This window comes from Heteronotia binoei, chromosome 3 (genome assembly GCF_032191835.1).
Source record: "Heteronotia binoei isolate CCM8104 ecotype False Entrance Well chromosome 3, APGP_CSIRO_Hbin_v1, whole genome shotgun sequence".
NCBI lineage: Eukaryota > Metazoa > Chordata > Lepidosauria > Squamata > Gekkonidae > Heteronotia > Heteronotia binoei.
Genome location: NC_083225.1, coordinates 176,092,876 through 176,114,371, shown reverse-complemented (window position 1 = coordinate 176,114,371; position 21,496 = coordinate 176,092,876). Strand labels below are relative to the sequence as shown.

Here is a 21,496-nt window from a genome sequence, read left to right as displayed (position 1 = left end):
GCCGCCTGCTAAAGTTTATTCTACTTGAAATTCAGTAAATGGGAGATAAGTAAATATATTGATCATGTTTTATTTAAATTAATTTTACTGTCTGTTTGACTTGGCCCTGTGCGAAGTCCCATTTGAATGTTTTATTTCTTGCTGCCTCTCATCAAACAAAGGAGGGCAAATGCACGGAAGCACGCGTTAAGAGTAGAGAAAGAGAGAGCAGCCAAGATTGCAAGCCTGCCTCCACCTCCACCCCATCCTTTTGAAGTGAGTATTTTCCCTAAAAGCTTTCAAAGGTCCCTGTGATTTAGCTGATTAGAATGGAATATTTTTAATAGAGATTAGTGCCAGCATTTATTTAGCTTAACATTTAGAATCGCTTGTTCCAATATTATAGGGAAATCACAGTAAGAAGATGGGTGCTGCCTGCTGTACATTCATGGACTATCCCCCTGCAGTACTGTTCACATTTAAAGTGTTGGTGCAGTAGCCTGGATGCAGGCACCTTTCCATTTTCAGGACCCTTCATGTAATTCCTCGGGGTCCCCACCATCTGGAGTAGCATTTCATGCAGTGAGAGAGAGGAGGCAGGGAAGTTCCATTCTGCCATTGGAAAATTTAGTCTAACACAGTGAGTGGAACAAACTAGTCAATTAACAATTACAGAGGGGCTGAAAATGGGCAACTTGCGTTGGATCAGGGTCTCAGTATTTGGCTGCCTTCCCGCCACTTCTATTTCAAGCCATGTTCTTCCTTGTCTTTGAAATATTACATGCCCTTGGTAGCTTTTTACCCTTATGGTGTACTTTGTTATGTAAATCTTAAAGGTTTTGTTAGTACAGTTTCATGATATGATAACCTCACCCCATTCCCTCACTCAAAGGCAAAAATTTTCCCCTTCATTTTTTCTTCCCTTCTGATTGAGCAGCCCCTTTCTCTATTTTTGTCTTTCCTGCGAGTCTATAGCTGTCCCTCCCACCCTGCCACTTTATCATATTTTAATGCTGGTTCAGTCCAGGAACTTAAAGGAAGAGACAAGATCCCCCTCTTAACTTAAACTTCTGAAAATGGCACAGGAGAGGCTTTGATCATTCGAAAACTAAAAAATATTTTATTCAAGAGAGGGGGAAAGATCAAGTGAAATCAAGGGTAAAATGTCTGAGGTAATTCAGTAAGAACTCTGAGGTAACTTGGTATAGGCACAAACTCCAGTTAATGTATTTCCAGCAATTGAGAGTTTTAAAGCTTTTCACACAGCTTTTAGAATTGTTGAGCTGAGAGATTTTGGTTTCAAAGTTTCCTAAACACTCCAGTATACTTTCTTGAGTTTAGCTGACTCATTTTCAGAAGGCAGGGATACACTAACAAGTGCTCATATTCCTTTTCCAAACACACCAGATCAGGGATCATGCCAGTCTTCAGAATCACTTCTCACAATAGGGTAGGGAATCACTTCTCACAATAGATTTATCCCTTTTCCTGGCAGTGTGAAATTTTCTACGGTCAGAGCTAAACTCTTCTTAGTCAAGCTTTAGCTCCAGTTCAGTCAGTACTACACTGAACTCTCCTCAACAGTGAGTTCCCAAATCTTTCTGCTCTGATAACGCTAACCAAATTCCTTTAAGCAGCTGTCATTCAAGACTCTTCTCAGTTGGTTACATGTTTATACAGCAGATATGAGCTTTTAAAGTGGCTAAAAGTATGAGCTATGAGACAACATTTAAGGTGAAATCTCACACCAGTAATCAACTCCCTGTATGGCTTTCCTTCACCCCTGAGGGTTGGTTTGGAGATCTTGCAACCACCCAGTAAGTCAGGGATATTGAGCTAATTCATGGATAGTTTGAATATGCTTTGTGATTATAGCAGTTAAGTAACTGGGTATACTCAACTATATTTTCATAGAAATAGCTAGAAAAGTGCTGTCATACATCAGTTAATGCGACTGACAGGTAGAAAGAAAATGTGGATTGCCTCCTAGAAATAAAATTCATCTTGCTTAAATTGGTTTCATGCTTGTTATTAACATATCTCTGCTACCCAAGTTGCTATGTACTTTTAGATTTTTAGTAGGAGCATTTTTGACATTCTGCCTCTAGCTGAGCCTTGCACTATGTGTAGTATAGCGTTGTGCAATTTATTGTTCAGTACAGTGTGCAGTAGAAGATTTACCATTGTTAATAGCTGTTCGTTCTTTGTATGTTTTAGAATATTGAGCTGAAGAGCATGCCTACGGTGAAGGTCTATGGTGGTGACAGTTTTGCGGTTAGTCGTCACCACTTCTTTGACCCATATGTGGATAGAGAAATGGACACAGAACAGGTGATTGCTTTTGAATTTGCATGTGTAGTATTTCCTGCAGTAGCAATAGCCAGAAGGGAGTGTTTTTACTAGGTTTCTGCTGTCGGCTGCAGAAGACCAATGATTTGCATAAGTTTGGTGAGAATCCAGTTCCCTGTCTTCCATAGCCTGGAGAGGTGGCGGTTGAGAGGCGATATGATCACCATCTTCGAGGTGAAGGGCTGTCATATATAGAGGATGGTGCAGAATTGTTTTCTGTGGCCCCAGAAGGCAGGACCAGAACCAATGGGTTGAAATTAAATCAGAAGAGTTTCCGGCTCAACATTAGGAAGAACTTCCTGACCGTTAGAGCGGTTCCTCAGTGGAACAGGCTTCCTCGGGAGGTGGTGGGCTCTCCTTCCTTGGAAGTTTTTAAACAGAGACTAGATGGCCATCTGACAGCAATGAAGATCCTGTGAATTTAGGGGGAGGTATTTGTGAGTTTCCTGCATTGTGCAGGGGGTTGGCCTAGAGGCCCCTTCCAACTCTATGACTCTGTAAGTAATCATGGAACCTGCATATATTTCTAGATTGTGGTCCATTTATTTATGAATTCCTGTCACAAGAGAAGTGCGACATATTCTTTGCAGATTTCGTTCTGCTGCTGAAAGCTTTATACTCCTAAACTGTTGATTATGGCACAGCTTCACCAGTCCTCAGTTACTCTCTTGTGTATGCTTATGGTGGGCAAAGACATGAGATCAGAGTTTCACTAATGTGCTCTCAACCAAGCAAATTATATAGTAATTTGGCTTGTTCAAAGCTAATGTCTTTTAAAATAGCAGCTGCTCTTGTGTGCATTAAGGAGAGATTACTTAATGTAGTAGGAAGAAATTTTTCTAACTCCAGCATCTGGTTCAGGTTGAATTCAGGAGCAGCTGGTATTTTAGGTGCACTTCTCGCATGAGCAATCCTTCAGGCCTGTTTGATTCAATGGCTTGTTGTCGGCTTGTTTTTTGAGGGCCTGCGGAGCTTGAATTGCTAACCTGTTGTTCGTTCCCTGCCAGCCAGATGCTCGGCTGCTTGCGGAAGAGGAAGCCAAACGGCAAGAAGGACTGCAGAGTGAAGAAGAAAGGGAAAAGAGAGAACAACTGGAGAAGGCTCATCTGAGAGGCAAGCAAGCCTTGAAGATGGTTCGCCTGGCACGAGTAAGTAGCGTGGAAACGTTGGATCTTAATTTGAAATGTGAAACAAAAAAAATAATAGTGCTGTACTGGGCTTTTTTTTTTTAGCAGGAACTCCTTTGCATATTAGGCCACACACCCTTGATGTAGCCAGTCCTCCAAGAGCTTACAGTAGGCCCTGTAATAAGAGCCCTCTAAGCTCTTGAAGGATTGGCTACGTAAGAGGGGTGTGGACTAATATGCAAAGGAGTTCCTGCTACAAAAAAAGCCCTGGAGTTGTTCATTAAGAGCAGAAGGAGAACTCTGCAGAATCCCACTTGAGGTCTGCTTAGTCCAACATCTCATTTCCTGTGGTTCTTATGTTGCCAGCCCCTTACCTTCATCTGCACACCCTCCTTCCCAGCCTGACTGCATGTATAAACATATGGAGCAGAGGTCCATCAGTGGCTATTAGCTGTGGGGTATTGATGAAACTCTCTGTCTGGGGCAAGTGATGCTCTGTATTCTTGGTGCTGGGGGGGGGCAACAGTGGGAGGGCATCTAATGTCCTGGCCCCACTAGTGGACCTCCAGATAGCACCTGTGGTTTTTTTGGCTGCTGTGACAAAGTGTTGAACTGGATGGGCCATTGACCTGATCCAGCATGGCTTCTTTTTCTTTTCCCTTATGTTTCTCCAGTTTCTATTGGCTTCCCACCTGCTGTTGTCAGTTTCAAGAGGCTTTCGCTCTCCCCCCCCCCCCCCCTTTGCCAGATTGGGTTCCCTTCCCATCTTCTTGCGCAGAGCTTGCAAAATCCCCTGCTTTGCTCCCAGCTTGGAGTGTTATTCTGTGCTAGATATCAGTCCTGTTGAACTGGCATTACATCTCTTTGATTGCACTGGTATTGCTTAGGATGGCCCCACTGATGGACCTCCTGATGGCACCTGGGGGCTTTTTGGCCGCTGTGACAGAGTGTTGGACTGGATGGGCCATTGGCCTGATCCAACATGGCTTCTCTTATGTACTATACGTGCAGCACTGTGAGCAAGTCCTGCAAGGCACACAAAAAAATGGGGTGGAACTGCCATGTTTTGTGTGTCATGGAGAACCTTGCAGTGGTGAACACAGCAGAGAATCTTGGGACAGCCACAGCAGATTCCTCCCAGGAGGCCTCTCTGAAAAAATAAGGGAGCGCCAGCAGTATTACAGCAATTAAACTATGTCAGGCTAGAAGACAAAGATGCCTCTTCTGGTATTGTCGCGTGCATGATGTGCAGTCACTGACTATTAACACAATTTGAACTTTTAAGTGCCCTGTGACACTCTGGAATCTCCAGTTCCAGTCTTTCCATTCTTCCCAAACTTCCTGATGCATATATGATTCAACTTCATTCACAGTGTAATCTTGAATAAGGATGTGCACAGAACAGCTCACAAAGTAAAGTTTGTCACAAATTTTGGCTGGTTCTTGGTTCACAAAGCTATGTTCATGGTAGGGTGCCTGTCAAAAACAGTCCACAAACTTGGTGTGGTGCCTAGTGGTTCATGAATGAATACGCTTCCAGACAGACTGTAACCACTCAGTTAAACTGTTTACAAAACTCCAAGGCCATGGGGAGAAGAACTTCAGAACAAAAGAATGGGCAGAATTTTCCAGCCTTTAACTGTTTTCTTTTTCTTTTCCCCTATGTGTCTCTGGTTTCTATTGGCTTCCCAGCTGCTCTTGTCAGTTTCAAGAGGCTCCCCCCCCCTTTTTTTTGCCAGATTGGGTTCCCTTTCCATTTTTTTGCACAGAGCTTAAAAAATCCCCTGCTCTGCTCTGTGATTCTGTGCTAGACATCAGTCCTCTTGAACTGGAATTGCATCTCTTTGATCGCACTGGTGCTGCTGGGCTTGCAAACATGCCCCCACCCCTACACCTTCAGTTTTTGCTGCAGAGATTCTTTGGTTTGGCCTTAGTCCTGTTGGGTTTGCACTGCCACCGGTTCTGCTGGGCACATTGCAGTGGTTCTGCTGGGTTTGCAGAAATGCCCGCCACCTTCAGTTTCTACTGCAGAGATTCTTGGGGACTTTGATTCTGTTCTGCCGGGCTTCTTTTTTGCTGTTTTTTTCCTCTATTTGGATTGTCTTAAGGGAGCATTCCTCTTGTTCGTTCCAGATTCAGTCCCTGAAGAGCATACATGCTACAATAAATTTATTCTCCCTTAAAGTGCTGCAAGACTCTCTCTTTTTTTTATTAAGAAGTGGCTTTATTTAGAATGGTCTCATGCCAAACCACAAGTCCACTGCTTGTTCTCACTGCTCTGTAATTTCCTTAAATGTGCATATGTTAAATATTTTGCCGCGTCCTGCATTAGGGATTCATTTTTATGGCACTTTACTAATTCAACAGAAGCTATAAAGCTGAGCTATTAAGGGAGAATAATGTGGGCTTCTCTTCCCAGAATACTTAATGTTGTTGTAACATACCTGATGCTGCAAAGAAGGAAGCTATTAATATTTCATTTTAAGTAGCAATTAACAAACGGTGTCTTCTAAAACCATATAGGAAAATCTTCAAAACTGAAGTCAGTGTTTCATAAAGATCTATGACCTAATAAAACATCTTTAGACTGTAAACCATGTTGAAAAATGGCACATGTCCCTTTTTAAAGAGAACTGCAGGTTACTTTAAAACTGTTTATTTGAAAGAGAATTCAGACTCATTTTATATGTAATAAAACAGATAACTGAACATGCCCTGTGTAATGTATGTTTCTTTTATCTTGTTGCTAATCTAATAGAGCCCTCTATTAGTGTGTGTGTAAAAAACAGAATTAATATGCCCCACTGAACTTGTTTAATGGCAGCTGTGAAGTAAAGCACCCCTGGCTTTCTCCCTCAAGAGTTAATGTGAGTTGTAACAGGCTTATTCGACTCTGCAGGTGTTACTAATTGATCTCTCGGCCTACATAGGCCTTACCCTTAAGGCCAGAGCTGAAAAAGTTGTAATTAGCTTTTCATGAGAGCCTGCAGTCCACAAGTGGAAGGGAGGAGGTCAGGAATGGTGAGGTATTTTCTAGAGGTTTCCAGCAAGATTAGATTATATCATCACCTGATGCTTGGTCAAAAAAAAATATAATGGAGCTAAAAACCTGGAGAAAAAAGCTAGCTTGGCTTCTGATGGACTAAAGGTCCGGTCTGTGTCATGCTTCAACCGCAGTTGCTAGCAACATAGAGAATGTCTGACCGTGGTCTTCTGACTTTTGGATTTTAAGGTTTGTGCCATGTATAGCAAGTCCTGGAAAATATGGTTTGGTGTAGTGGTTAAGTGCGCGGACTCTTATCTGGGAGAACTGGGTTGGACTCCCCACTCCTCCATCTGCAGGAATGACCTTGGGTCAGTCATAGCTCTTGCAGAGGTTGTCTTTGAAAGGGCAGCTGCTGTGAGAGCCCTCTCAGCCCCACCCACCTCACAGGGTGTCTGTTGTGGGGGGTGAGGAGATAAAGGAGATTACGAGCCACTCTGAGATTCAGAGTGGAGGGTGGGATATAAATCCAATATCATCTTCTTAGATAGTTAAGCCATTTGTCTTGTTTTTTTCTGTCATATAATTCTGAAGTAATTTGTTGCTTGTAGGTTGAACTTTTATTTTGATAAATCAAAATCGTGTGCAGCAGTCCTGAGGACCCTTGACAATTCCTTTTTCTTACACTTCTTTAAGCACCCATAATGCACTAAGAGTGGGATCGGTTTACGTCAAACAAAACACCTGGCTTTGAATGGCAGTCGATTAATGGATTGGTCCTGCTGCCTTTTAGGACAGGGAAAAGCTGATGAATGAGCTTGAACGGATGCAGAATATGGACCTGGCACGTCGAAGACAGATAGTTGCGCAGATGCCACCTCAGCTGTTTGAACCGGGCTACAGACGCGAGGAACTGCGGGAAGAATGGCAGAGAGAGCTGGAGTGTGCTTTTGAAGACATGTATACCGGAGAGCGGAGTAAGTTTTTTACTTAGAAAAGTGTTAGGGGTGGGGGGTTAGCTACGGTTGCTTGGAAACTTGTCAAGGTTAACCAGCGAGAAGGAAAATAACAGCTGGCAAGCTTTGTTAGCTAGTCTGCAATTACCAGCCAGTATATTGCCGCAGCATGCAAGCAGCGACAGGGTGTTGAGCACCTTCTGTACTGCTGTTTATTCAGGGCAGTGGGAGATCTTGCACACCTGCCCAGTGCCCCAAATAAGTCCAAGTGTGGCCAGTAGGCAGTGTACCAAAACTTCTGTGGTGCACTCCACCTCCCCACCTCCATGTAGCAAGTGTTCAGGGACAGCTCAGCAGACAAGGTGAAGTGAAGCTGATTCCCTGAAAGTGTTTTTTTTAAAAAAAAACAAAAAACAGTGATTTAGAAACATAGATCTGGAAGGTACGTCAGAGGTTATCTAGTCTGCACAATGTAGGAAATTGATAGCTACCTTTTCCCCAACTCCCACAGTGACCTCTGCTCTGGGTTCAGAGGAAGACAACAAAACCTCTAGGATCTCTGAGCTAATTTGACCTGAAGTGGCAATCGGCATTACCCTGGACATGTGTAAGACAGGGGCCATTGGACCTAAGCACTGACTACTCATCCCTCCCTGCCTTCGCTTTCATGATCTGCCTAAATTCATAGTGAGAAGGTCAGAGAAGTAGCCTGCCAAGCAGCGCTTCTTGGCAATTTCCACTGACTTTATTGGCCCTTTTTAGGAGCCTGCATGGATTTCTTCAGAAGGAAAGGAAAGCCTGCAGAAACAGTGATAGAGGGGAGATTTATCTTATGCCTATGATAACTGCTACAGAATATTCCTGTTGCAGTGACTTCGATCACTCCAGTAGTACTCTAGAGTGAAGTGGATTGCCACTCACAACCTGAGTGCGTTTGTTTCCCTGTTCAGTTTAAAAGCTTTCCTATACAAAGCAATGCTGGTGGCATGTTGAGTTTACTGGAATTGTTTTCCCTAGAGGACTAGGTTCATGCAGTTGTAAGAACTATTTCAATTTGGAATCAGAGTTTGGGTGACACTTCCAATTTTTGTCATAAATGTGTGTAGTGTGAATTCTGGCAACCACTTGTTTGCTTGGTGATTGAAATTTTTGTTGCAAGGTACTAACTCTGACCTAAAAAGAGTAGTTGCCGGTAATAAGGTAAGAGAATGAATTGTTAGTAGTTCCTCTCAGTGGTACCCAGGGTGTAATTTCATTGAGCATCTTGAAGTATATATTGCTTTTCCACTGAACACTTTGTTATGCTAATAAAAACAGTTTTAAAAACTGGGTATCCTCTGGGGTATTTAGAATCAGCAGCACAGTCTCTAGCATGCCCATTTCATGTGACTTAATTCCTCCGCATAGAAATGAGAGGAGACCTCATTCTGCACCTTGACCCACAGCCTTTGCCGACCTTGTCTGATCCCTCTCAGGATGATGAACTGGATCTTTCCCAGGAGCCAGGGGATGCACCATTGAAACAGGGGGATGAGCAGGATACAGAGCCAGGTAATAACAGAAGTTTCTAAACTGGGTTCTTTTATGCTGAAGTTCACTCATGAGCAGTGTTGTGAACCACCTTTATGCAGCAGTGAAAGTTTTGCAAGGAATATTTCTGTAGAGGTTATCAGGGGCGGAATTCTAGCAGGAGCTCCTTTGCATATTAGGCCACACACCTCTGATGTAGTCAATCCTCCAAGAGCTTACAAGGCTCTTTTGTAAGCTCTTGGAGGATTGGCTATATCAGGGGTGTGTGGCCTAATATGCAAAGGAGCTCCTGCTAGAATTCCACCCCTGGGTTAAAAGAATGTTGATGCACAGCTCACTTAAACTCATATGCAGATATTCAGCTTAACTTATGAACCTTACAAACCTCAGTGGGTGGTGTGGGAAGAGCAGTGGAGAGTCAGATCCAGGGGGAGGCCTATCAGTGAGAGAGGATGATCACTTTTGGGAGCGTATTTTACATTTCGGTAGGAATCTTGATCTCATATCAGAATGGCGGATCTGCATTTGTAAATAGTGTAAAATTGATGGGTCATTTGATAACTAAGTTTTGTATGTCTGTAATCATATGTCAGTTTCTTCAAGTAGATAATTTGCACAGGCAAATGACATGTTCACCTAACCTGTTGCATCTGGAAAGGGGAAAGGTTTACAGAACCTGTTGTGGCAGGCGGATTCACACAGGCAGAAACACCAGATGTTTCTCTCTCTCTCTCTCTCGGCTTGGCTTCGCGAACGAAGATTTAAGAAGGGTGCAATAGTCCACGTTTGCTGCAGGCTCGCTGGTGGCTGACAAGACCAATGTGGGACAGGCAGGTCCGGCCACAGCGGCTGCAGGGAAAAGTCTGATTTAGGGTTGGTCCTGTAGCAGTGCGATTCTTCCTCAATCTCCTTTTGTCCTCAAGACCAGCTATGCGTGCGTTCTCAAAGGAAGAGACAGCCTGGTGGATGGTGTGCCTCCGTGCTTTGCGATCTGAGGCTAGGTCAGACCACTGGTGATGGTTGATGTGACAGGTGCTAAGGGATTTCTTTTGTTTATTTATTAAGGGATTTCAGATGTTTATTGACGTTTAAAATCGTCGTTTTGCCCTTTGTTCGTAAAACTCCCAAGACATAAAATGCTCCCTATACTGTTTTAAAGTTTTTTACTGCTGAATTTAATTTTAGATGAAATCAATCATAATCTTAGGTAACATATTTTATATACCTTACATGTTTTCTTATGGATTTTTCTTTTAGGTGCTGAAGTAGAAAAGGCACCCAAGACTCATCCACAATTAGCTTTAAAAAAATTGCTAAGCAAGATCAGGAATCAAAAAGACAACTGGACGGCGAGACATGAGACGGCAGCTCCTAGTGAGACAGACACCATTGAGTCAGGAACGATTTCTAGTAGAGAAAGGAGAGTGTGTGAATCAGAACTTGAGGATGAACCAAACCGTGATCCTTCTTCTGAAGCAGCAGGTGTGCTTTGTCTGATTCTTCCTGCATCTTGGAATTGAACATGATCATAATGATCTTGCAGGATCCAAAGAACCATAAAACAAATCCTGTAATGGAAAGGGGTCAGGTCCATTCCATGAATGGTGATGCCTTCCACTGATGGAAAACTCCTTTTGCTAGAGGAGAGCATACCTGTTAGAAGAACAGGTTTATAGAGTTTCTCAAGGAAGCCTAAAGCTTTCTGGCAAGGGGAATTGCTTTATCAAGCAGGCTTATGATATGACATGGGGTAGGGGAAGAAGAGAAGAGATTGGATTTATACCCCGCCCTTCGCTTGGAGTCTGAGTGGCTTACTATCTCCTTTTCCTTCTCCGCACAACAGACACTCTGTGAGGTAGGTGGGGCTGAGAGGGCTCTCAGAAAACTGCTCTTGAGAGAACAGCTTTGGTGAGAGCTTGTGACTGACCCAAGGTCGCACCAGTGGCTGCATGTGGAGGAGGAGTGGGCAATCAAACCTGCACACTTGACCACTACACCAAACAGCTGTTAAAAATTCCATTGTCACCAGAATGGCACAAGCCACTGGTGTGAGCCTACACAGCCTTCAGGCGCCAGATCTGGATAGTGAACCTATTTGCTATAGCAGTGGTGGTGTTAGAGAAATCAATGTTATATGACCAAACCTGTGGGGACCGGTTAAGACAAGCTGCAGTATTTGGCTCCAGTTGAAGCATCCCAAGTTCTCTACATAGAGCATATTCAGTAGCTTTTCTTTGAGGTTTCAGTAGCAAAGATCAATAAGACCAGGTCAGCTGAGTCCAGGAGGGAAGGGTGGTATATTCCCCAGACAGCATATAACTTGAAAGAAGGGTGATTAACATACGGAATTCACTGCCACAGGAGGCGGTGGCGGCTGCAGGCATAGACAGCTTTAAGAGGGGATTGGATAAACATGGAGCAGAAGTCTGTCAGTGGCTATTAGCCAAAGGGTATTGATGGAACTCTCTAACTGGGGTAGTGATGCTCTGTATTCTTGGTGCTTGGGGGGGGCACAGTGGGTGGGTTTCTAGTGTCCTGGCCCCACTGATGGACCTCCTGATGGTGCCTGGAGTTTTTTTTGCCACTGTGTGACACAGAGTGTTGGACTGGATGGGCCATTGGCCTCTTCCAACATGGCTCCTTTTATGTTCTTAAGGCACTCCCAGCGATGGCACCAGCTTCCTTCCCCAGAAAAAAAGTCTGGATCAAGGAGTGCCCCCAGTCTTTTTACAGAGGCGGTAAATATAAAACTTGTATCATCCACGATTGAAAAAGGATCCCATCTAGAACATCAGCCTCACTATCCTCACTTCTGTCTTTTTGTATTCAATTATAGCTTGTATATTCCCCAGCCACTTCACCACTATATTACACTTGTATTTTGTTTTTACTTGAAAGGATTCTGGACAGAATATCTGAGGTTATACCATTTTTTTTTGTCCCACAGAGTCGTTTATAGCTTTCAGACAGCAGACACCTTTTGGTTCTGTGGTAGAAGTGGAGGTTATTTCACCCTCCCACTGCAGAACCCTGTGCTATTCATGAGGGTCTCTGTACAACCTCGCTCTAACATTTCAAGGGCTTAGTGTGCTGAGAAAGGAGGGAGAAGCCAGGGGGGAGCCCTGGCTTGCTCTGTGCACAGATCTTGTACGCTAAAAGCTAGTCGTCAGTTTGGCTGAGAAGTGTGGGGGGTTAATCCAGGCCTCCCAAATAGCCAATACGTCACAGTGGCAAGGAGAATATCCTGGAGCTTGACCTTTACAAACATTTCCTGGGAATCAGCTGAATAGCGTCGTAATTGAAAGTGGCTCTATTCCCACTCTCTCAAAAAAACCAAAAACTGTGGTGGCTGTTAAGGTTGATGTAGAAGATAAAAATGTTCAGTGGGCTTCCTTAAGATCCATGGACAGAATTCATGCAAATTAATGCAAGATACCTGCTGCCTTGTTCTCCATCTTCTCCACCTGACCTTAGGGATCCCCAGTCCTGCTTAGTCTGACATAGGCAGTTGTTCCTCTTGAAAACCTGTACCCTGAAGATCTTCTGTGAAGATAGCTCCAGGTGGGCAGCTTGGAAATCTTGTTTGTCTTTTAAGGTGCTGTTGCTCTTCTGTCGCAGTCCGACACAGTTGCCCATCTGAAACATTCTTCATTTTGAGATCCTTCAAATCCATTTTTCCTTCCATATTCGAAACTTCCACTCATGTGCATAACTGCCTCAATGATTCAACCTCAAATCAATTTATGGTGGACAGAAAATATTGCTTTGTAATTGGTCATAATGTTAGTAACATACTTTTTTTTTTTTTTTGCATTTTTGTGGTGCCAGAAATATTGGACCAAACTGTTGTTGCTGGAAACGTGGGTGTAAGGCACTCACAAGAACAACCAACCAACACGGGAAAGGAAGTAGAAAGGCAAAAGCAGGTATACTTATTTTTTCCCCCCTTCCAGTCTTGACAGTTTGCATAGTACTAGTGATATCAGTAGTAACGATACAGTAGTTTTTGTCATACATGTTTATATCAAGTAATTCAGCTTTGAAACATTTGCCTTTATTTTAAGGCTAACAATTTCAGCCTTGGCCACCATTTCAACATTAGTTTGAGAATTAATCTGTCGTCTTAATTTTGCTTCAACTTCCCATTTGAGTTGATGCTTCCTTGTTGCCGTTCCTCTCCCCGCCCTGCCCCTTTTTGCTTTTCATGGTGGCCCCCCCAACCAGTGTTCCCTCTAAACTGAGTTGGTGTGAGCTAGCTCACACGTTTTTTAGCCTCTGGCTCACACATTTTTGTCTTAGCTCAAGAAAAATCATCCCAGAGCAAAGTAATTGATGCAGTAGCTCACAACTTTAAATGCCAGTAGCGCATGAAGTAGAATTTTTGCTCACAAGACTCCACAGCCTTGAGGGAGTATTGCCCCCAACCCTCAGGGTTGGGTGTACAAGGGGATGCAGTTGGCAGGGGGAAGTAACAAGCATCTTCCTCAGGACTGTGGTTTGTAGGATGACTGGAGAATTCATCTTGTCCTTATTGCACCAAGTGTTCTTTTTGATTCAGATGGAGTGGTTGGAGTACCAAAAGCAAGAGCAGCTGGCCTTGCTTCAGCACATTGAAGAGCAAAGGATTCAACTTGAGGTTGACTTGCTGAGGGCCCAAATGCAAGACCTGGAGGGAGATGTTAAGAAGGAGCAGGAGAAAAGAGCAGCACCGTCTCAGGCCATTCAGACAAATGACCAGGACCCTGTTATGAACCAGCAGCAGAAAACAGAACTGAAGGTAAAAAAAGAAAACAATCCTTGCTTTATGGGAAGACAGAGTTTATTCAGCATGCTGGAAAGGATGTGAAACAGCATTATCAGCCGCTCTACTGGGCTGGATTTTCTAATTTATTGGCTGAGGAGAGGCAGAGAATAATTCAGTTGATGATCAAGGATTCTTCCTTCTCTGTTTATCACGCAGTGCAGCAATTTGTGTGTGAATAGTTAAATTTGTGCGTTCATGATTAAACAACCTGGTGTCAAAGAGAAAAATAAGTTGCTTGACTAATCTGTGCAGTGATCCATAATTCTCTTCTGTGGGAAGATGCTTAAACGCCAGAAAGCGTATCTGTTTGACAGCAAATAGACCACAAATAGTAATATTGCAGAGAAACTCCAGAAATATCCCTAAATCTGTCATGTGATTTTAAAAAAACAAATCTTGCTCAAAAACCTCTCTTGGGGTTCCCATACCAGGGCTCAGTGGCCGTTGTTTTTACATTGAGAGCTCCCCAATGGTTGATTGGTTTAGAATTCTTTGGTAAACCTGTCAGGTTGGACAGATGACCCATCTGGTCTAGCATCCTGTGCTCAACTGTGGCCTATCAGGTGCCCCAGAGAAGCCCAAAAGCAAGGCCTGTAGTCAACAACCCTCCCTTGCTTGACTGAATATGGCTATCAGAGACATTCTGCCTCTGAATCTGGAGGCCCTATTCGTCTTCCTTGGCTACCAGCCAACAATAGGCCTTTCCTGAATAAATCTTTCCAACCCTTTTTAGAATTCATTGTATCCAGTAGCCATCATCTTGTAGCAGCGAGTTCCAATGAGTCAGTTACCCGTTGATTAAAGTAATACTTGCAGTGAAGTTTCCATTTTTGTCTTTAACGTGCCAATAGTCAGTTTCCAAGGGTGATCCCAAGCTCTGCTCTTAAGAAGATGATATTGGATTTATATCCCGCCCTCCACTCCGAAGAGTCTCAGAGCGGCTCACAATCTCCTTTATCTTCCTCCCCCACAACAGACACCCTGTTAGGTGGGTGGGGCTGAGAGGGCTCTCACAGCAGCTGCCCTTTCAAGGACAACCTCTGCCAGAGCTATGGCTGACTCAAAGCCATTCCAGGAGGTGCAGGTGGAGGAGTGGGGAATCAAACCCGGTTCTCCCAGACAAGAGTCTGCACACTTAACCACTACACCAGACTGGCTCTTAAAGCGAGAAAGAAAAGTTGCTGTGCCTCCAGTCTTCACATCAACCCTTGTTTGCCTGTTTTCTTCTGAACCAATCTTGATAAAGAGTGTGTCATGCATAGTGTTCTTTAACACTAATGGGGTATGTGTGCAGTTGATTTTCACCTGCTTAATCTAAATAAAAGGCAAAGCTGGCGACTGGCATAGCAGGGCATAAGTTGAACTTCCAAAGCTGAACCACCAAAGAGCCAGTTTGGTGTAGTGGTTAAGTGTACGGATTCTTATCTGGGAAAAACAGGTTTGATTCCCCACTCCTCCACTTGCACCTGCTGGAATGGCCTTGGAGTGGCCACAGCTCTGGCAGAGGTTGTCCTTGAAAAGGCAGCTTCTGTGACAGCTCTCTCAGCCCCACCTACCTCACAGGGTGTCTGTTGTGGGGGAGGAAGGGAAAGGAGATTGTGACCTCTCTGAGACTCAGAGTATAGGGCGGGATATAAATTCATTATCATCTTCTTCTCCTTTCCTTGTCTTACTATTCATAGGTAACATAGAAGGAACAGGGAAAGGCAAACTCTTACCAGGTCAGGAGAGCAGTGTGTAGCCTTCGAGAGTCTTGACCATTGATGTTGAAACTTCCTTTGAGAGAAGTTTCCTCCAAACAGTTTGTGGTGGAGCCTGTTGCTCCACTTCCTATTTCTTTCCTCCATGGTAAGAAAGGAAGTCTGGGAAAATGAGGCTCGGGCATGATTGGGGAGTTTGGGCTTAGAGGGAATACAGGTTCTGTGGCCGGAATTGTGTCATTCCTTAACCTTGGGAAGCTTTGGGTATGACACATCTGCATTATCCAGGTTCATCTTTCTTGGTAGTTGTCTGCTATATCCCATTTTTCTTCACAGCCGGAGAGTTGTGCAAGGAGCAATTTCCTTTTTAAAAGGGACATAGATGTCAGAGAGTTTACGGCTTGTGTCAAGGTGACTTCTGTAGGACTGATCTCTCTCGGAAGCCGCTTTTAGGAGAAATTGGAGCGGAAATCACAGGTAGAAGAGTAGCAAATTAAAAAGAGGGTTGAATAGAGGTATTTTGCAATTACCTTTTTATTAGTCTGCCTTTTTCATTGAGGCTCAGGATTACAGATGCAAGTTAGCGCAATTAATAGAAAAAGACATCTGGTAAGTGGAGTAACAGTCCTAAGATTACAGAAATTTGAAATGAAGCATAAGTAGTAGATCTGATACATTAAGTACACCAGGAGGTGGTATTATAGGGTTGAAAACAGGATAGCGAGTGCTAAATTATATATATAGAGAACAGAATATATAACCTATACATATAATTATATTAGTAATACCATAAATGAATCTAATTTTCAACATGGCCCTATCTGTGGGTACTTAAATCCAGAAACTGGAGCCATTATATTTGTACAAACTTGAGAAAAACCCCAAGTGTGCAGACAAATTTGAAATGCTTTTTTTAAAAAAAAAGTTTGTAGTGTTTGAAACCCTCTAAAACAATAGAAGCAGTGCTTCTTGCTCAAGAGCCTGTGTACCCTCTGTGGTTGCTAGGCAACTGCAACAGTATTGCTAGCTTTCAAATTTTGGTTTCTGTCAGTAAAAGTCAGTCTGCAGGGCACTTTCCAGCTTTGACCTTTGAGGGCGCTCTCATGATTCACCCAGGCCTAGCTGCTTGCCACGGGCACAACAACCACCCCATGTCAGCCAATGACGTGTGGTGATCAGAGTTTCAGGCTAGGATCTGGGTGACCCAGATGTCTACACGTTGGAAACTTGTTGGGTAACCTTGAGCCACTTACAAATTCTCAGCCTAAATTTCCGCACATGGTTATTGTGAGAATAAAATGGAAGAGGAGATGATGATGTAGCTCCTTTAGGTCCCCATTGTGGAGCAAAATGATGTATAAATGACATTAAATAATAAATACAGCAAAATGGTGGCGGGGGGGAGGTAAAAAGTAAGTTGGTTGGTGTGGGCAAGAAGGAGAGAGGGAAGCAGGGAAAGGTGAGGATATAGGGGTTGCCTGGAGGGAGAAAGAAAAAACAGTGTGAAGAGAGGAATACAAGAGAAAATGTGGTACCTCCCCACAAGTCCATGTGGGTTCCCCACTGTACAAATGGGCCTGTCCTGATGACTGGCACTGTGCAGCTGGGCCATATTTTTTCAGGGTAGAGGCCCCCAGGGAGGAAGGAAAGAGGGAAAGCAGATAAAGGTAGGTTGGCTGGTGGGTGGGAAGGAGAGAAGAAAATAGGGAAAAGGAAGAAGTTCCGGGGGTATCTCAGGGAAGGAACAGAGGAAATATTGGGGGAGGGGGGAGATGAATGCCCAATGCAAGTCCTTGCAGGGTCTCCACTGGTAATATATATTTATATTAACAATATATGCAGTGTTGTGTAGCCCACAGTCTTGTTCCCTTTATTCAGCAACAACAACCACCTTTTTTGGCATAACAGCATAGATGTGCACAATCAGCAAGGGAGAAAACATGTATTACCACAACATTTGAAACATTTATCTCCTATTTGGAGCACAGCACAGATATTTAGCCACAATTTCAGTAATCTCAGGGTTATGAGTGAACAATAGGAAGAGAGTCTCTTGTGATTTTGAAGAAGAGGATCTAAGTAAATGGCATGAATATCACAGTAAAATGTACAATGCAGGAGAACATGTTCAGTACTGTCTATACCCCTTGAACCACAAACACAAAACCTGTTGGGATATGGATTTTTTTTTAAACCTCCCATACAGCACAGCAGAAGGAAGGACATTAAAGCAGGCTTCTTGAACCATTGCCTTATAATGTAATCCCGCTGCCTTTATAAAAAAGGTCATAAAACTATAGAGTTGGAAGGGACCTCCAGGGTCATCTAGTCCATCCTCCTGCACAGTGCAGGAAATTCACAAACACCTCCCCGTGCACAGTTTTGTTTTCCATAGTTTGCTGAATACCAGGAGAATCTTTCTGACTGTCTCAGGTAGGCCATTGTTTTAGAACAATGACCTGACAGACAATGGGGTGTGTGTGTGTGTGATTGAACTAGAGAAGCAAAGGTTATCCACATCTTGCAGAAATGGTATGAAACTCTGGAGAGCCAACCTCTGGTTAACCCTAGTACTCTGTGACTGTTGCAGGCTTTGAAATAAGACTTAGTGTGCCCTCCAGGACTATTGCAGGAAATAACGTCTTGTGTTGTCTCTGCTAAATTTTCTGAACTTAATTTCTTATTAGTTTGAAACTGTCGCAGGAACACAAGTGGCCAGCAGTTCTAGAGAAGATGATCATATACAAATGATCCGTGACTACCAGCAGCGTCTTCTTGTGCAAAACAGGTACTACTCTGTCAGAATTAAGGCGATGGGGGCTGCCCGTTTGATATTACTTAGGCAACTAAAAAATGCTTGTCATCCCTTCTGATACCAGAATAACTAGAACATCAACCTGCATCTTGGACTTTTAATGACTATAAAATGGAAATGATTTTATTGTATATTTTGTTTTTTTAATATTTTATGCTGTTTTTATTTGTTGTTAGCCGCCCTGAGCCCGTCAGGGGAGGGCGGGATATAAATCTGATTAAAAATAAATAAATACATTTATATTTCTTTTAGGATGCACAAAGAGTCAATTGATGAAGCCTGGAAACGATTACAGGAGTATCAGAACAAGCTAAAACAAAGATACGCATCAGTTTCCGCGGCATTGTTTGGTCCTGCTGCTGGAGGCTTTAAACGCCTAAGTTCTGTCCCTGCACCGTCGTCGTTGTCACAAGGACCTGATGCCTCTCAGAGAGCTGGTCATTTGCTATCTACGAATGCTTCCGTGGAAGATTTTGCACGGGCTGTTGGGTATTCAGAACTTCCTCGGAGGTTGGAAGAGCCCTCAAAGAACAAGGACGCAGAGCAAAGGCTCGATGTGGGCAGTCGGGATTGCATCCAGACAATGGATGCCCAGGTTCAGCCGAGTCCTTTTGAGTCCTCCCAGATTTCTGGTTCACACAAAGAGACAGAAAAAGCGAATCTAGTGGAGACACCAGCCACACAGGGATTAGAATTCCATGGCATTCCAGGATTAGTCATTCTTAAGACTCAGGATATTTCTGCTAAAATGCAGCCTATTCTGCCTTTGCAGCAGGTCCAGCCTGCTTTGCCCACAGACACATCTCCTGGGTCTTCAGAAACCTTCCATCCTTACAAATCAGAAACTTGTGGAGCTCCCGCAGAAGAGACTCAGTCACCAGCTTCTTTAAAACACATGCTGGCAGCAAACAGAGCAGCGTTTGACCAGCCTCACCGCCCTCCTGTTCAGCCTTTGCCTCCCCCTACAGCCAGTGAACCTGGGAGGCCGCAGGAATTAGGAACCAAAAGTGGCTCCTTGTCCAGTTATTCTGATATAGTGGAATTAAGGGACAGGATGCTGGCTTCCTCCAAGAGCATTGAGGCTCAGCAGGAGCACTTGAAAGAGCTGCAAGAACAGCTGGATGAACAAAGGGAGGCTCTTCTTGCTCGGCAGAGAGTGCAGGAGGACTTGCTCATGCGCAAGCATGCTCAGTTGAAGAAACAGATGGAGCAGCAGCAAGAGGCTTTAAAGGTCTTCCTTCAGGTATGTGTGTGGCGGGGAGCAGGCATCCTTCAGATATCTGAAGAAGTGAGCAGTGACTCAGGAAAGCTCCTACCCTGTTACAGCTTCTGTTAGTCTTTAAGATGCTACTGGGCTCTTGCTCTTTTCTACTGCTGCAGACAAACAACAGCTACTCAACAGGTCAAAACTCATTTTGGGGGTGGGGGCAACAGTGGGAGATTCTAGTGTCCTGGTCCCACTGGTGGACCTCATGATGGCACCTGGGTTTTTTTGGCCACTGTGTGAAAGAGAGTGTTGGACTGGATGGGCCATTGGCCTGATCCCACATGGCTTCTCTTATGTACCTACTGTCTTAATGGCCTGCTGGGCTGTTTTCTGGATGGCTTGTTAGATTTGAGTCCAGTAGCATCTTAGAGACCAATGAGAATTTTAGAAGAAGATATTGGATCTATATCCCACCCTCCACTCCGAAGAGTCTCAGAGCTGCTCACAACCTCCTTTACCTTCCTCCCCCACAGCAGACACCCTGTGAGGTGGGGGGGGGGGAGCTGAGAGGGCTCTCACAGCAGCTGCCCTTTCAAGGACAACCTCTGCCAGGGCTATGGCTGACCCCAGGGCCATGCTAGCAGGTGCAAGTGGAGAAGTGGGGAATCAAACCCGGTTCTCCCATATTAGAGTCCGCACACTTAACCACTACACCAAACTGGCTCTCTCTCTTAAGGTATAATCTTTCAAGAGTCAAAGCTTAAAGGAAGTTTTGACTCTCAAATGTGTATACCCTGAAACTCATTGGTCTTTAAGGTGCTACTGGACTAAAATCTAAGTGTTCCACTGCAGACCGACATCTGAAACTTTATCAGGAAGGCGTGTGGATCCTTCCCATGAAAGGCAGCACTTTATTTAGATGCCAGGAGACTTTGGCTGGTATGAGAGACTAGATAGAGGCAATGTAGTATGGTGGTTAGATTGTTGAGTGCAGATTCAGGAGATCCAGGTTCAAAGTCTACCATGAAAGCTTGCTAGGGTGACGTTAGGCCACTCACACTCAGGCTTGCCCACCTGACAAGTGTTTTTTGAGGGGTAAAACAATTGAGGTGAGACAGATGTGTGTTGCCCTGACTTTTTGGAGGAAGCATGGGATGCAAATGAGCTGAATGATAAAAGACTGTATTAACGTAAAGATTACGTTTTTTACTTTTGTTTGTTGTCTAAAGTGGGGGGCAGTCTTCCACTTCAGCATATGGATCCCCTGAGTGTGATAGGTGGCTGATTGCATATACGGGGAGAGCTGGTTCATTCGCCACCAAAGAACTGTGCAGCTGCAGAAATACCACCTTAACTACTGCTCTGCATTTTGAGGGAAGCTGGCTAGCTTTAGAAACTGGACCCTCTTGCCTGGCGAATGGTAAGAAAAATGTAGGTGGGTTTGCTCCTCTACTAATCCATGATTCTGGCTCAGAATAAGCCTCCACATCTCAGAACAGGCCTCCACACCAGCTACAGTTGGATGGGTTTTGTTTTTTTAAGTAGCTCAGCTTTTTCTTTCCTCCCAGGAGAGAAAGAGAGAGTGAGAGCAGCAATTTAGCACAACATCAGCTTGTAGCTGTTAAGACTTTGTGAATGTTTTAGATAGGGAATGATAAGGCAGATTAATTTTGTGTCCCTGCTGGATTGGAGATACAGCACCTTCTGTTGGAAAAGGGTTACATTCTAGCTCACAAAAAACACTGTGAAGGTGTCGGTGGTGGGGGGGTAACAGTGCTTTCCTAGGGAGAGTCATATCGCTGCAAAGCCATTGATTTAGAAAGCTGTAATTCAGTTGAGGTCTTCACTTGGCCTAGAAGTTTGACTCCTGGGGGAGGGGAGCCTTAACAGTAGTGACAAGTCAAAAAGCTTTTATAAAAAGCCAGTCTCTTGCCTTCACATATTTAAAGCTGCATGATCCTATACTATTTGAGAACAGTTAGAGTGTAAAGAGATGCAAAAAGTGAAAGGAATTATTTCTTTTGTAGTCTATATTGTATATTGATT

The 21,496-nt window shown here is 43.9% G+C and overlaps 1 protein-coding gene across 1 annotated transcript in view; it reads left to right on the top strand.

The window, feature by feature from the left end:
• Positions 1–21,496, top strand: part of CEP295 (centrosomal protein 295) — a 51,262-nt gene that overhangs the window by 6,081 nt on the left and 23,685 nt on the right. Inside the window, exons 4-14 of the mRNA XM_060234938.1 lie at positions 162–255; positions 2,197–2,310; positions 3,336–3,476; positions 7,232–7,415; positions 8,802–8,945; positions 10,182–10,404; positions 12,742–12,850; positions 13,483–13,701; positions 18,116–18,216; positions 18,496–19,486; positions 20,092–20,094. Coding sequence (XP_060090921.1) covers positions 162–255; positions 2,197–2,310; positions 3,336–3,476; positions 7,232–7,415; positions 8,802–8,945; positions 10,182–10,404; positions 12,742–12,850; positions 13,483–13,701; positions 18,116–18,216; positions 18,496–19,486; positions 20,092–20,094 — 2,323 coding nt within the window. The remainder of the gene's footprint in view (positions 1–161; positions 256–2,196; positions 2,311–3,335; positions 3,477–7,231; positions 7,416–8,801; positions 8,946–10,181; positions 10,405–12,741; positions 12,851–13,482; positions 13,702–18,115; positions 18,217–18,495; positions 19,487–20,091; positions 20,095–21,496) is intronic.